This window comes from Fundulus heteroclitus, chromosome 20, assembly GCF_011125445.2.
Source record: "Fundulus heteroclitus isolate FHET01 chromosome 20, MU-UCD_Fhet_4.1, whole genome shotgun sequence".
Taxonomy (NCBI): domain Eukaryota; kingdom Metazoa; phylum Chordata; class Actinopteri; order Cyprinodontiformes; family Fundulidae; genus Fundulus; species Fundulus heteroclitus.
Window position 1 is genome coordinate 28,670,857 of NC_046380.1, and position 12,449 is coordinate 28,683,305.

The 12,449-nt window shown below is 39.4% G+C and overlaps 1 protein-coding gene across 3 annotated transcripts in view; it reads right to left on the reverse strand.

Annotated features, from left to right (window-relative positions):
* cpne5b (copine Vb) overlaps positions 1–12,449 on the reverse strand; it is a 172,922-nt gene that overhangs the window by 104,475 nt on the left and 55,998 nt on the right. For all 3 annotated transcript variants that reach the window (XM_036151206.1, XM_036151207.1, XM_036151208.1), the window contains one exon: positions 9,720–9,796. In XM_036151206.1, the coding sequence (XP_036007099.1) occupies positions 9,720–9,796 (77 nt within the window). The remainder of the gene's footprint in view (positions 1–9,719; positions 9,797–12,449) is intronic.

A 12,449-nucleotide genomic window follows, 5' to 3' on the forward strand; every position in this document is an offset into this window, starting at 1 on the left:
ACTTTTCATGCATTTAAATCTTGAGAGAAAGCACTGTCAAATCTGCAACAATCATAAAAGAGCAAAGCGCCTTTGATCTTCACATGAAACACATGTCTCATTTGGCGGCTCGCTTCTGTGTTTCTCTTTCCGTCACCACTCTCTCTCTCTCCCTTTCCACACACGGGTACACACACATATTTCCGCAATAATCTGTTACATTTACGTTTCATGATAAGGTGAAGTTGTGCTGCATCCAGTCACAAAGATTCTCATTTAACATATGAAGAATTAATATAAGATCCATTCACATATACTGTATACGATTGGGTTAAAATTTTCTAGAACTGCTTAACAGAGAATACACTGACTGGTTAGATACATTTATTACAGTTCCTTCAAAAAAAATTTATACCCCAGTTTATACAAGCTTCAATGTATTGCATGAAATTTTACTTGATAGACATAATCTAGTAATAAAGTAATACATAATGGTGTTTTCTTTGCACAGTAAAAAAAAACAAGATGGAAACATGGTGGTGGCAGCATCATGCTGGGGGCATACTTTTCCTCAACAAGGAAAGGGAAGCTGGTGAGACTCGATAAGAAGATGGAAGGAGCTAAATACAGGACAATCTTGGTTTATATCAAAGCCTCTTGCTCAGTTGTAGTAAACACTCAAGTCCAATTCAGAATTGGAAGAAATACAAGAAATCGATCACGTGTTGTGAATTGGCGCAATAATAACAAATTGAATACAATAAATACAAAATGGAGTCTGAAAAATGTTCTTCATCAAGTCTGATTGAGATGTTCTACTAAGAACAATGGACAAAAAGTCCAGTACTGTAGATGTGGAAACCTGGTAGAGACATACCCCAAAATCTGTTCTTGCAGTCAAAGATTTGGTAAAGTATAGACACAGAGGGGCTGAATATAAATGCAAAAAAACTAAATTTAATCCTTTTACTTCAACCTCTTTATTTTGTGTTGTTGTATCATGTAAAATACCAATAAAACACATTGGACTTTTTGGTTAAAATATGACAATATGTGAAAGAGCTCAAAGAGTAAGAATACTTTGGCACAACACTATACATCTGCACAATGCAGAAAATGGCTATTCATTTTGGTCAGCTCAGCAACGTTTTAAAACACTAAGAGAAGCCCAGAGAAATAAATTAAGTGTTTTAATTTGGCATATCTTTACTGCTTTTGCTGAGTGAGTCGATGTTTCCAAGGAAACAGACTCCTTTCAGGTGTTGTTTACGGACCTTCAGCTGAGCCATATAATTGTGGATGTCTGAACAAATTATTCAGCATCTCAATTAAACCTTGACTTTCTAGAGCCAGCATTGCTTCTTTTGTTCCACTTAGCCTGCTCTGTCCTGTCATTATTTGGATGTGATTACGACGAGAACAGAAAAGGTCCAGGCAGTACATGAAATGGCAAACTCTGGCCTTATTGTGGGTAGCCTTCACCACAAGTACCTAGGGCCTTCGTATGCAGTTAAGACCAAAATTATTCCAACCCTTGGCAGATTTTGATTCAACATTATTTTTTCTCAGCCAAGATGTTCGTTTCCGGTGGGCAGTGAGAAGGGGACGTCTAAAAATAAAAACAAAAGGGTCTACAAGGAGTATCAGTTTAAACAAAATATAATGCATCTATTTTCATTTACATTTCAATAAAAAGTGAAAAGGAAATTAAAACAATCTTCATTTGCATTACAGCAATCAACCCCTTCTTGTAATTATGTACTACCTTTTTGCACTGGAGCTTTGATGATTTGTCTTTGGTGATGAGCTCCAAGTCTTTGAGGCTGGAAGCCCTCCTTTCCATTACTCTTATGTTTTAGCTCCCTCCACAGATTGTATCAGACTCAAGTCGGGACTCTAGCTGAGTCACTCCAAAACGCTGTTGTTACTTTCGCACAGGAAAAAAACAACATGTGGGTCAAATTTAAAGATTACCTTTCACCTATATCTGCAGGTGTTATTAATAACTTGGGGTTTAACTGTAACATACAAGGCGTTTATTAAAAATACATTATCATTTATTTCCTTCCCTTTGTTGGGAGTTTGAGAAAAAGGCGGCTGAATGTGAACAAAGCACACATTTGTTACAGAACTATAGGACTGGGTTTGAAACTTGAGACTTTAGATATTCTATAGCTGCAAAAATATATTTTCATTTCACTTCAAAGTTTATTTGGTAGGGACAGACACACATCGACATAGACAAACTGAACAAAACAGCAGTCCCATGTTTGTGTCATAGTGCAATAGCAACACCTAATTCGAAGCCTGATACATTTATCAGGATTCTTTGTTGACATCATAAAAGTGATGAAAGAGTAATCTTGAGAAAGATTACAGTATGTGTTGATTACAAAATATGGGAAGGGATGAGTGAGAAGTATAGATTCTGCACTGATCAATCCGAGAACAGCTCAGGTAAGTCTTTGTTGCCCGATCTGACTCATTTGGCTCCCCTCACAGCTAATCAAGATTTCCCTACAGTCTCTAGGATCTCCAAGACTGTTCAAATTGGCTAAATGATGGCAGATTTCAGCAACATCAACTCTAACTACTTTACACATAAATTAATTGCTGCAGCTTTCTGAGTCATCCAATCAAAATGCTACTATCACGGTTAGCATAATAACAATAGGACTTTGCCTAACATCCTGCATCATTTCCCTAGAAGTATAGGAGGTTTCTGCATTTCCACCATGAGTTTCAGTTGGATTGTCTTTAACTTTTCAGCTCATTAGTCACGCTGAAGGACGCAGATGGGGCAGGTTTCTGCACCAGGTAAAACAGACCACTTTGCGTGTCATCTGTGAAAATGAAGGGCTCAGTGCGTATGATTCCCATGCGCCAATCACTCTTAGCATTTTCTTGGCCGTTTCCCTCGCTCTCTCCATCCTTCTAAATACTAAATACAGGATTTATGTTTGATGGCATTTTACATTTGTATTGCAATAAAATAAAACTTTAAAAAATCCACACCTTTTCATATTCTCCCAGCATCCAGCAGTTGGATGAATGGGCTCCCCATCAGCTTGTAGACCTATTTCTCAGTGATTACAAGTCGAACCAGTCTCTGTGCAACAAGGGTCTGGGAGTGGTGTATATTTTTACAATGGAGAATGTGACTTGTTCATTTTACTAGCTTAGGGAAATCCTTTATGTTGCATTCAAAACAGTGACAAGACTCACTGCGCATAAGAACCTCCGTAGCTGCCATCCAAATGAAGTCCTGTTTAGGTTGGTATTACATCAGTGTCGATGTCCTCCTTTAAGTTTTTGAGGATGTGACTTAGATGCCTGCTGTTGGTATGAGGTGGATAATGAACTAAAAAGATCTTACCATGGTTATGAAAATGCTAAGAAGAGTCTTTTTTTTTTGTTTTTGTGTTTTTTTGTTTTGCATATTTTTGATCAAAGCGCTGTGACTATTTGAATGCATGATGTAGATCTTGAATAGGTTTATTTAGAGGTTTTTATTTCCAGCCATATGTAAAATTATTATTCTGCTGCTCAGTGTTGTAAATAAATTATATATGACGCATTTCAGATAATTTTGGTTGGCTGACTGATTGATAGATTAAAATAAAACTTTTTAATCTGATTACAAACGCAGTTCCTATACATTATTAGTCAGCACAATCTCTGGTTCCATTGTATTGCATATTCTTTGTGACAAATAGTCCCATTTGTTAAAGATATTTACTCCTCAAATTCTTCCGCTATCTGCCTTCTTTCTGCTCTGACGTTTATGTGCATCCCTGACTGCTCATTAATGTCACTCTTTCTACAATTAGAGAAGCCTCTTTTCTGTAATGGCAACCACACTGCACGCTGCCTAATTAAACAAGCCGTAATTTGTGAAAGATTAAAGCCCTTATGATTAGCTATTAAAAAGACAGAGGGCAAAATTAAAAAACATTTATGTGCCAATAAAACAAAGTGCAGAATGCACTATAAAATGAAAACAACAAGCTCATGTGCGCATACAGTTTACAAGACAAAATACATCTGACACCTATAAAATAAGCAAATTCCAGATCTACGCTGTTGTGATCTGTATTTTCTAAAGAAGTATTGTCCTGTATTTTTGCTAAAATACCAACATTGGTTAGAAGAGACGGTCAGACACAAGGTGATTTCTTTTTCCGTTTGATGTATTTTATGAGCAGGTGGGAAAAAGAAGCTGATGGTCGAAAACAATCTCCCACTGGCTCTGCACGGCGAGGGCAAAATGCTATTCAATTTTTACACACTGATCTATGAATCATCCTTCAGCATCACATTGAAGCAAACCCAAGCAGGGAACATACCATCTACTGCTGTGTGAGTATATGTTTGTGTTTACTGCTTCTCCACCCCAGTGAAATGGCCCCTTCCCTCCCCTCAAAGAAGATCAAACACACGCACAACACAGTTATACTCGGGAGGCACACCCAAAGTTGCACATCTACGGTTTCTTTTTACATCTACATGCAGTCCAGAGTTCATATCTATAATGCAGGAGGAGGAAGCTGTTCCACACATCCACAAAAATCTCACGCTCATTCATCAGAACGCCGAATGGGGCTGAGCTCAACATTGTATTCATCAAACTGTGTCAGTCCACCAGAAATAAAAATAAATCAGTTATGTATGTACAGTCATTTCCCAGCCATGACATGAAAGGCACGTAGAACAAAGCGTGTGCTGGCATTTCAGAGGCAGGCTTGCCCTACATACGCTATATAAAGGTTGAAAAGGCAATTTTGTTTTAGCTTTTTTTGGCTGTGAAGTTTCCCACCATGGGGAGTTTCTTTTTTGTAAGTTGTTTATCAGTTGTTGTTTTTTTAATGATTAAAAGCTGTCCTAAGAATACAGTTTGGCAGGTAGTTGTGTTATCTCTCAGCTGCAGAGTCAAGATAAAAATAACTCACTTGCCGAGTATTCCATTTTATTTTCACTGAAGCATATCATACGTGTTCTGAGCTCAAAAGAAATGTTTTGATATACTTGTAATAGCATTGTTAAAGTTTATGCGCTCAGCTATATTTGCACCTGCTGACATCCCTTAAAGCAAATAAACATAATGAATCCCAAAGAGAAGAGAACACGAAAATACAAAAATATTTTTACTGCTTTGCAACATTCTCATTATTATAGGTTTGCTGGTACAAACCAATATTCATTTCTATTGTATAGTTATGATGGTACATTTCAAGCACAGAAACAAGTACAAAAATCTGACATGTTTGTTTGTTGTTATAAGCAACAATTTCAACATATTACATCCTTCTTTCAGTAAACTTGCAGTGCCAGATGTATTGGGCCCCATTTTTCAGTTGTTGTTGTTGAAGGAAGTTTGGTTTGGAAAACAAACAGAATAACCATGTCTCCTAAACAGAATTTTTAGGAGAGGTCCTAGATTTTTTTACTTGGAGATAAATATGAATTGAGTGATGCTTAACATTGCCAATTAGGCCTTAACTCTTGATTTAGACTACACCATGGCATTAACGATAATTAGACATTGTTGGTCTGTTTTAAACATTGACAAAACTACAATGTTGTCGTGTATCCAGGAGGTTGGCCGGATGTCCCTTTCCCTGTAAGAGTTTGCCTCTTTAGTGGTGTCATCAAGATCTTTGATATCTTATAATCTCTGTTAGTTGGGCCCCTCTCAAAAGAGCAACATTCTGCATACAAGTGGCTGAAATCAGCTTTCTCTATGGGTTAAGGCAGGTTCACACGGCAAGATTTTTAGGCCAATTTTTACCGTATCTTCGCCCTTCCGAGAGGCCCGATTATTCTTCTGTAATAGTTCAGAAGCTGGAGACCCGATAATTCAGCCAACAAAAGAAATGGTTTTAAAAGGTTTATTGAAATACTGGGGTTGCTGGAAGAGAAGCTGACTGGAGAGCACTCAGGAACCACTGTAAGTAGTAGAACAAGTTAATGGCCGAGACCAACTCAGTGTGATGTAACATGCACTGAATAAAAAGCCACTAACCTATTCAGAACCCAGGAGGTTACATTGGTTCTGATCGGTGGGTCCAAGGGCTCCACTTGACTGATCTGAATCACTGAATAAATGATCCATTTAAGGCAGATTGGGTGTGGGACAGACACAGAAAGGGAATCCATAGGCAGATATTTTCAAAGGGGCAGAAGCAGGCAAGCTTGGCCGTGAGCAAGTTCAGGTTTTCAGTGTCCAGAAACAGAGGCCAACAGGAGAGTCCAACAGGGGCAAGGCAAACAGGCAAAATCCACGAGGCAAAACTGATCAAGCACAGGCAGGCAAACAAAGAAGGCTGGATGGTCTACTCGCACAAAGGCTTTCAAGGATCTGGCAGTTACACACTGGGAGAGTCAAGAATATATAGTGGTCTCCCCAGGTACAGCAACTCCACTTAATGGGGTACCGCGCGCAAGCTATTTTTAGAAACACAACGTCACGATGACGTCACATCACGTGGTACGCAGTGGGGCAAACTCCGGAAAACCCCGCTGTTTTGCTGTAAAAGAGACGTGCGTTAGCCTAGGTTTTACTCGGTAAACGACTGCTTTTTCCAAATCTAAGACCATGGTTTTTAAACATTGTTGCTATGGAAAGTGCAACAGCGACTCGAGTTACGCTGATCGGCCGCATATGAAGGATGTTTTCTTCAAGACTGCCAAGGAGAAATGTGTGCGCTTGGCACACCGGGGCGGTCGGCCTACACAACAGTTCAACCCGGAAAAAGTTACCAAATTCAAGTACATATGTAGCAAGCATTTTGTCGGAGGAAAGGGCACAACCGAAGAACATCCTGACCCAATTCCAGCGACATCAAGTCAAGGTAAGAGTATTTTGGTGGCCGACATGTTAATAAAGTAGCGCCTGCTACCATGACAGCATATAGGCTATCATGGTAGCAGGCGCTAACATGATAGCCTGCTACCAGGCTTACTCAAAAACATTTCAAATGAGACAAACATTAAACATATACCCATTCCTGGACGGTGATTGCAAACAACAACAAAAAAAACGGCCGACGCTGCCATGATCGCTGCGCAGGAAAAAAAAACAAAGCTTACCGTTCATCAACTCGGCCAGTTTTTCAGTCTTTTTAAGCCCTCGAACCTCAATCCATCGTTTGAGCTGAAGGTTGGTGTGTTCTTCGACAGTGCGACCAGTAAACCGTGTGCCTGGGACATCGTCTTGGGAAAGTTTAACGGCTGTAAAGTCGGTCATATCGCTGGTTCTGTTGCGCTTGTAATAGCTGGGTTATCCGTGCGTTCTCTCCTGTATGCCCTACCTAAGCGGCAAAAGGGGCGTTGCTCTTGAGACGGTGACGTCACGTGCGCGGTACCCCATTGGAGCTGCTGCAGGTGTAACTGCTCAGACCTGATTGCAGGAGCTGAGCTGGGCAGGCAGAAACTTTCAGAGAGAGTGAGATCAGGCAGAATCATTACACCGACCTCAAATCGAGGATATTCAACATGTTGGATTGTCCCGCCCCGATATCCTAGCGTGTGGGGTATTTCCCAAGGAAAAACGAGCACACAGCCTGTTGAATGTGACGTGTAGCCAATCAGAAAGCAAGGTGAGGGAAACCCTGAGAGAAAAAAAAAACAGCTCACCTCCATATTATGGTGCAGTACACATAGAGTCGCCCATTCGCGTCGTCTCCACTCCATTTACCAATTCCTTTTCTTTTTGTAATCTTTTTTCTCTGTTAAAATGAGTCCACAAACTATCACCATTATTCGTCCTCGTTGTCCATGTTTATTTACTCTGAACTCACGTTTGGTCTTGAGAGGTTTTGTAAGATTTCCCGTCTAACATCTGAATGATTCTGAGTGAAATCTGTTTGTGTGTGATGTGTTGTACTTGCCATTGAACTGGACACCACACATGGTATGAGAAAACCTGATTTATCTCCAATTTTGTATCGTTACGTGTGGTGTCTCCATTTTAAAATCTTGTCGTGTGAACCAGGCTTTAGCTGGGCCTCAGAGATAGAGCAGGGATGCTTGGACTTGGGCCACTGCTCTTCCACATTTACAGGAGTCAGTTGAGGATGTTCAAGCCTCTGACCGTGATGTCTCCTGAACGCCTCATTTGGAGGTTTTCTGGGCATGTCCTACTAGGAGGAGACCCTAGGGCAGACTGAGGCTATAAGCGATATCTAGTCACTCCAGCATATTCTGTTATTGCCCTGAGATCCCCCAGAGTGAGCTTGAGATTGGTGCTGGGGATGTCTGGGTTTCCCTTGTGGACTTGTTGCTAATGTGACCTGACACAGAAGCCATCTTCTTCCTGAAGAGCATGATGGCTTGACATTCTCATCATGTGTTGCCTCAATATGATTGTTTGAACAGATGAAAGTGTCAAAAACGTATGTGTATTTTTATACAGTGCGTGGAAACATTTGCTTTCAACTGCATTTGTTTAGCTGTGTGCTTAGTCTGTTTTATTGTTTTTACTATCAATATTTATTGTATATTGTAATGATTTTATTCCATCTCATTATTATTATTAACATAATTTAGCTTGAGTATAAAACAACTCTGCTGCAGAGGTTTTTTTTTTTATTTTCTTAAAAAAAAATAAAAAATAAACTTGTTTCTAACATTGACCATCACAACATTTCTGAAAAACAATATCATAAAAACAAATAAAATCCAACTATTCTATTCATATTTCCTTAACAATTCTTAAACTGTTATCATTTCAGCGCAACAAAGCCACATCAATGTATACTCTATGGGTGACTGGTTTCTTATTTGAGCACTTAAAACAAAAATCCAAAATAAAATCTAATAATCATCTCTCATAAACCCATTGACATTTCTAAAGTCCAGAAGAACATGTTGTGATGTTTTGTAGGTTATGTGTTTTTATATTTCACAAGAACACAAAATTATATAGTGGATATGGTGTTTTAAACAGTCAGTCAACAAATCAATGGATCACCAGTGACTAAACATTTCTACACAGTCTATAGTTTTTATGGACAAGCTGTTATTTACCCCAAAAACTCAGTGACAATAATTACGACCTTCAAAGGTACTTAAGGGGCTCCAGATAGAATAATCAGAAGTAAGACATATTGGGTGCCTTTCTTAGTCTTCACCTAATGTGCACAATAGTCTCAGAAACAGCCACTAAACACGACAGTTGACAGATGTAAAAAGTAAGATCACAGGATGCCCCCATTAACAGTCCATTCTGCTGCACTTGAATGAGAGCACAGGCGAAAAGGAGGAGCTGTAATTTGGGTAATTTTGCTCTCTGCTTCTTCCTTTTCTTTAATGACAATAATTATCCATGGAAAACATCTGTAGATGTGTTGTCTTCTTCCACACTAACCCTTTCTTGGTCTGAGCAGTGTCTTTTTCACATGTCTGTCTAACTCAACCAAATTTATTTCCTTTCCCCCTCCATTTTCCTTTATCTCACTCTCCTTCTGTTACTGACTCAGGTTCATTTTTCCAGAATTAGCATGTTTCCTTCTATGTCTACCAATCCTTCACAGAAAATGAAGCAGAGTTCCAAAATTTTAAACCCGAAGTAATCCTTATGGCTGATTTAATGCACTTCAATAGAGGTGATTATGTTTGCTTCCAAAATATTTTTTCTCTTCTCTCTTGACTCCCCATTTTAGCACAATAAACTGTTTCTTAATCTCGTTTGGAGTCAGGGAGCATGAAAAAAAAAAAAAAAGCGTGAAATTCTTACTCACCCCAGTGGTTTTTCCAGTCGACTGGCTGGTGATCCAACAATCTCCCCGAGTGTGCAGAACATCTGACCTAAAAAGTCCTGGAGGGAAGCAAAAAGGGAAAGTTGAAAAGAACAGAAGGGGGACTTCAATTAGAGAGAGAGAAAAATTAATGGGCAGACTTAGAAGGCAACTTTTACTGAGGTTCATGCAAGTGACCTTCTCAAGCTTTGGTTTCTTCCAAAGAAGTTGCACACCAGTGCTCATTCACATTTGCAGATCAAAATTTAAACTTCACAATAGGGCTTGTGCATTACGCATTCATTGTTAAAAACGGTGTGATATTTTATCTTAGGTAAAATAATTTGAAGCAGTGACTGATCTCACCATTCATCTACAGTGCCTTGAAAGAGTATTCATTCCCCAAGAACGTTTTCTTTTTTTGTCGTGGTATAATCAGAAATGTCTATTTTCGGAGGGTATTTCATAGGAAGAGGGAAAATTATATTTGGATCAGAATTTTAAAAATACAAGTCTGAATTTTATAATCATTTCTCTGTCCTTTGCACTGGATTTGGTTTAAGGGTGGCAATCAACTGCCTTCAGAAGTCACATAAATTAGCAGAGTTCCCAAGTGTATCATTCATTTACAATGTGAATACAGCTTAACCTGACTTTAGCCAGATGGATGTCGCTCCGCCTAGCTCCACTCACATCCATCTGGGACATCTCCATAGGAATTGCCTTTTTTGAAGGCTGGGCCTTATCAAAAATCCTTGCATATGATTGGATAAGCCACTTGTCTGTCATCTTTATCGACGTGCTATTTCAACCACTCACACCGAAGCTAACCCGTTAAGCTGTGAGAGTGACGCAGGAAAAAACTAAACTTTTTTTTTTTTTTTGTAAATGTGTTTGCGGCTCTAGTGGCACGCGTTTTATTGACAGTGACCTGACAGGAAGAGGGGGAAAGACAGGCGGCAAAGTGCCGCGGGTCGGAGTCGATCCCGGGCCGACCGCGTCGAGGATTAAAGGCCTCCTAACATGGTTTGTGCTAACCGCTCCGCCGCGGGCGTGTCCCCAGAAAACAAAACTTGCCAAATTCGGTCGGGAGAAGGGCAAAAACACTGTTTCCATCAACAAAAGCCTTCAGAGCCGTTCTCTGATGTTCTTTTAATGAAACAATATTAGGTAGATTGGACAACACGGAAGAAATAGCAGCATCAAAATTAAGGCTTGCATCCTTGATGCGAGCCACCATTTCTTTCTGAATGAAAACAGTCTCACATCACGGTCGCTTCTCCACTACGTCACATCTATGAAACTCCAGCCCTGTGTCCTGATTGACTAGACAATAAAATTGGTTGGAGAAATCACTCTCTATGGGCGATGTCCCAGATGGATGTGAGTGAAGCTAGGCGGAGCGATATCAATCTAAATACAGCTGGCTATAAACAACATCCCAAGCTTTGAGTAAAACTCACAGCACTGTTCAATCCATCATCTGAAAATGGAAAGAGTGCATCACAACTGCAAACCTACTAAACATGACTTCCCACCTATATTGACAGGCTGGGCAAGGGGAGCATCAATCAGAGAAGCAGTCATGAGTGGTAACTCAGGAGGAGCTACATAGACTTGCAACTCAGGAGGGAGAAACTCTTGCTTGTCCTGAATTCTATAAACCTAACATTCCTTGTGAAGTGGCAAGAAAAATAAACAAGATTCTTATTAGAAATTCAATTTGCCGTTTGACAAAAGCCTGTAGAAGACATAGCAAACACGTGGAACAAGGTGCTCTGGTTAGATGAGGCCAAAATTTAGCTCACTAGCCTACATGCAAAAGGCTATGCCTACCAACAACATTAATGCCCACCATCCTGAACACATGATGCCCACCAACATGGCAGTGACAGGATCATGATTTAGGGGCACTTATTTTCAGGAGAGATAGGCAAGCCAGTCATAGTTGATGGAAAAAGTCAGGCTGCTAAATACAGCGGAGGTTCACCTTGCCTGGTCAAAAGTTATATTTGACTGAGAATATGTTGCATGACATGACACACGAGTTCAACAGAGCCTCTCCAAGAATGACTAAACTTGTATGATTTTGCAAAGACGAATGGGCAAGAATTTTAGTCTCTAGATTTGCAAAGGTGGTAGAGACATCCCGAAAGACGTGCAACCGTAATTGCAGCAACAGGTACAATTGAGATGGGGTAGCTCAATACAAATGCACACCATACTTTAGCATTTTTGTGTCCAACTATCATTTTGTTAAAAAAACAGCTATCATTTTCCTTCTATTTAAAATGGATCCAAATTAAATAACACATATTGAAGCTTGTGTGTGTAATGTGACAAATTTGGAAAAAAAGAAAAAAAAAAGGTCTGAATATTTTTGCAAAGCACTGTATCTGCCACTCCATTCCTCATTTTCTTTTCTTAAAAACTTTTCTTAAAAACTAACATTACTAACATTACCATTTGAACAGTAGGTCATCAATGTTTTATCTTTGGTTTGAAATATGAAGAGTTACTGAAATCGAACACCAACATACCAAAAGTTAAATGTAGCAGCAACAATTTCTGCTAAAAAGTGCAAACAATGCGCTTTATTATACACATCTATTACGCTAAAAGCCAGGACTAAACACAATTATTCTCTAAGGATGCAAATGATGCAGTTGATTTATGCTTTACAAGGACTCAATAACTAAATGCACTGAGTAAATGTTGCTCACCATAATGATC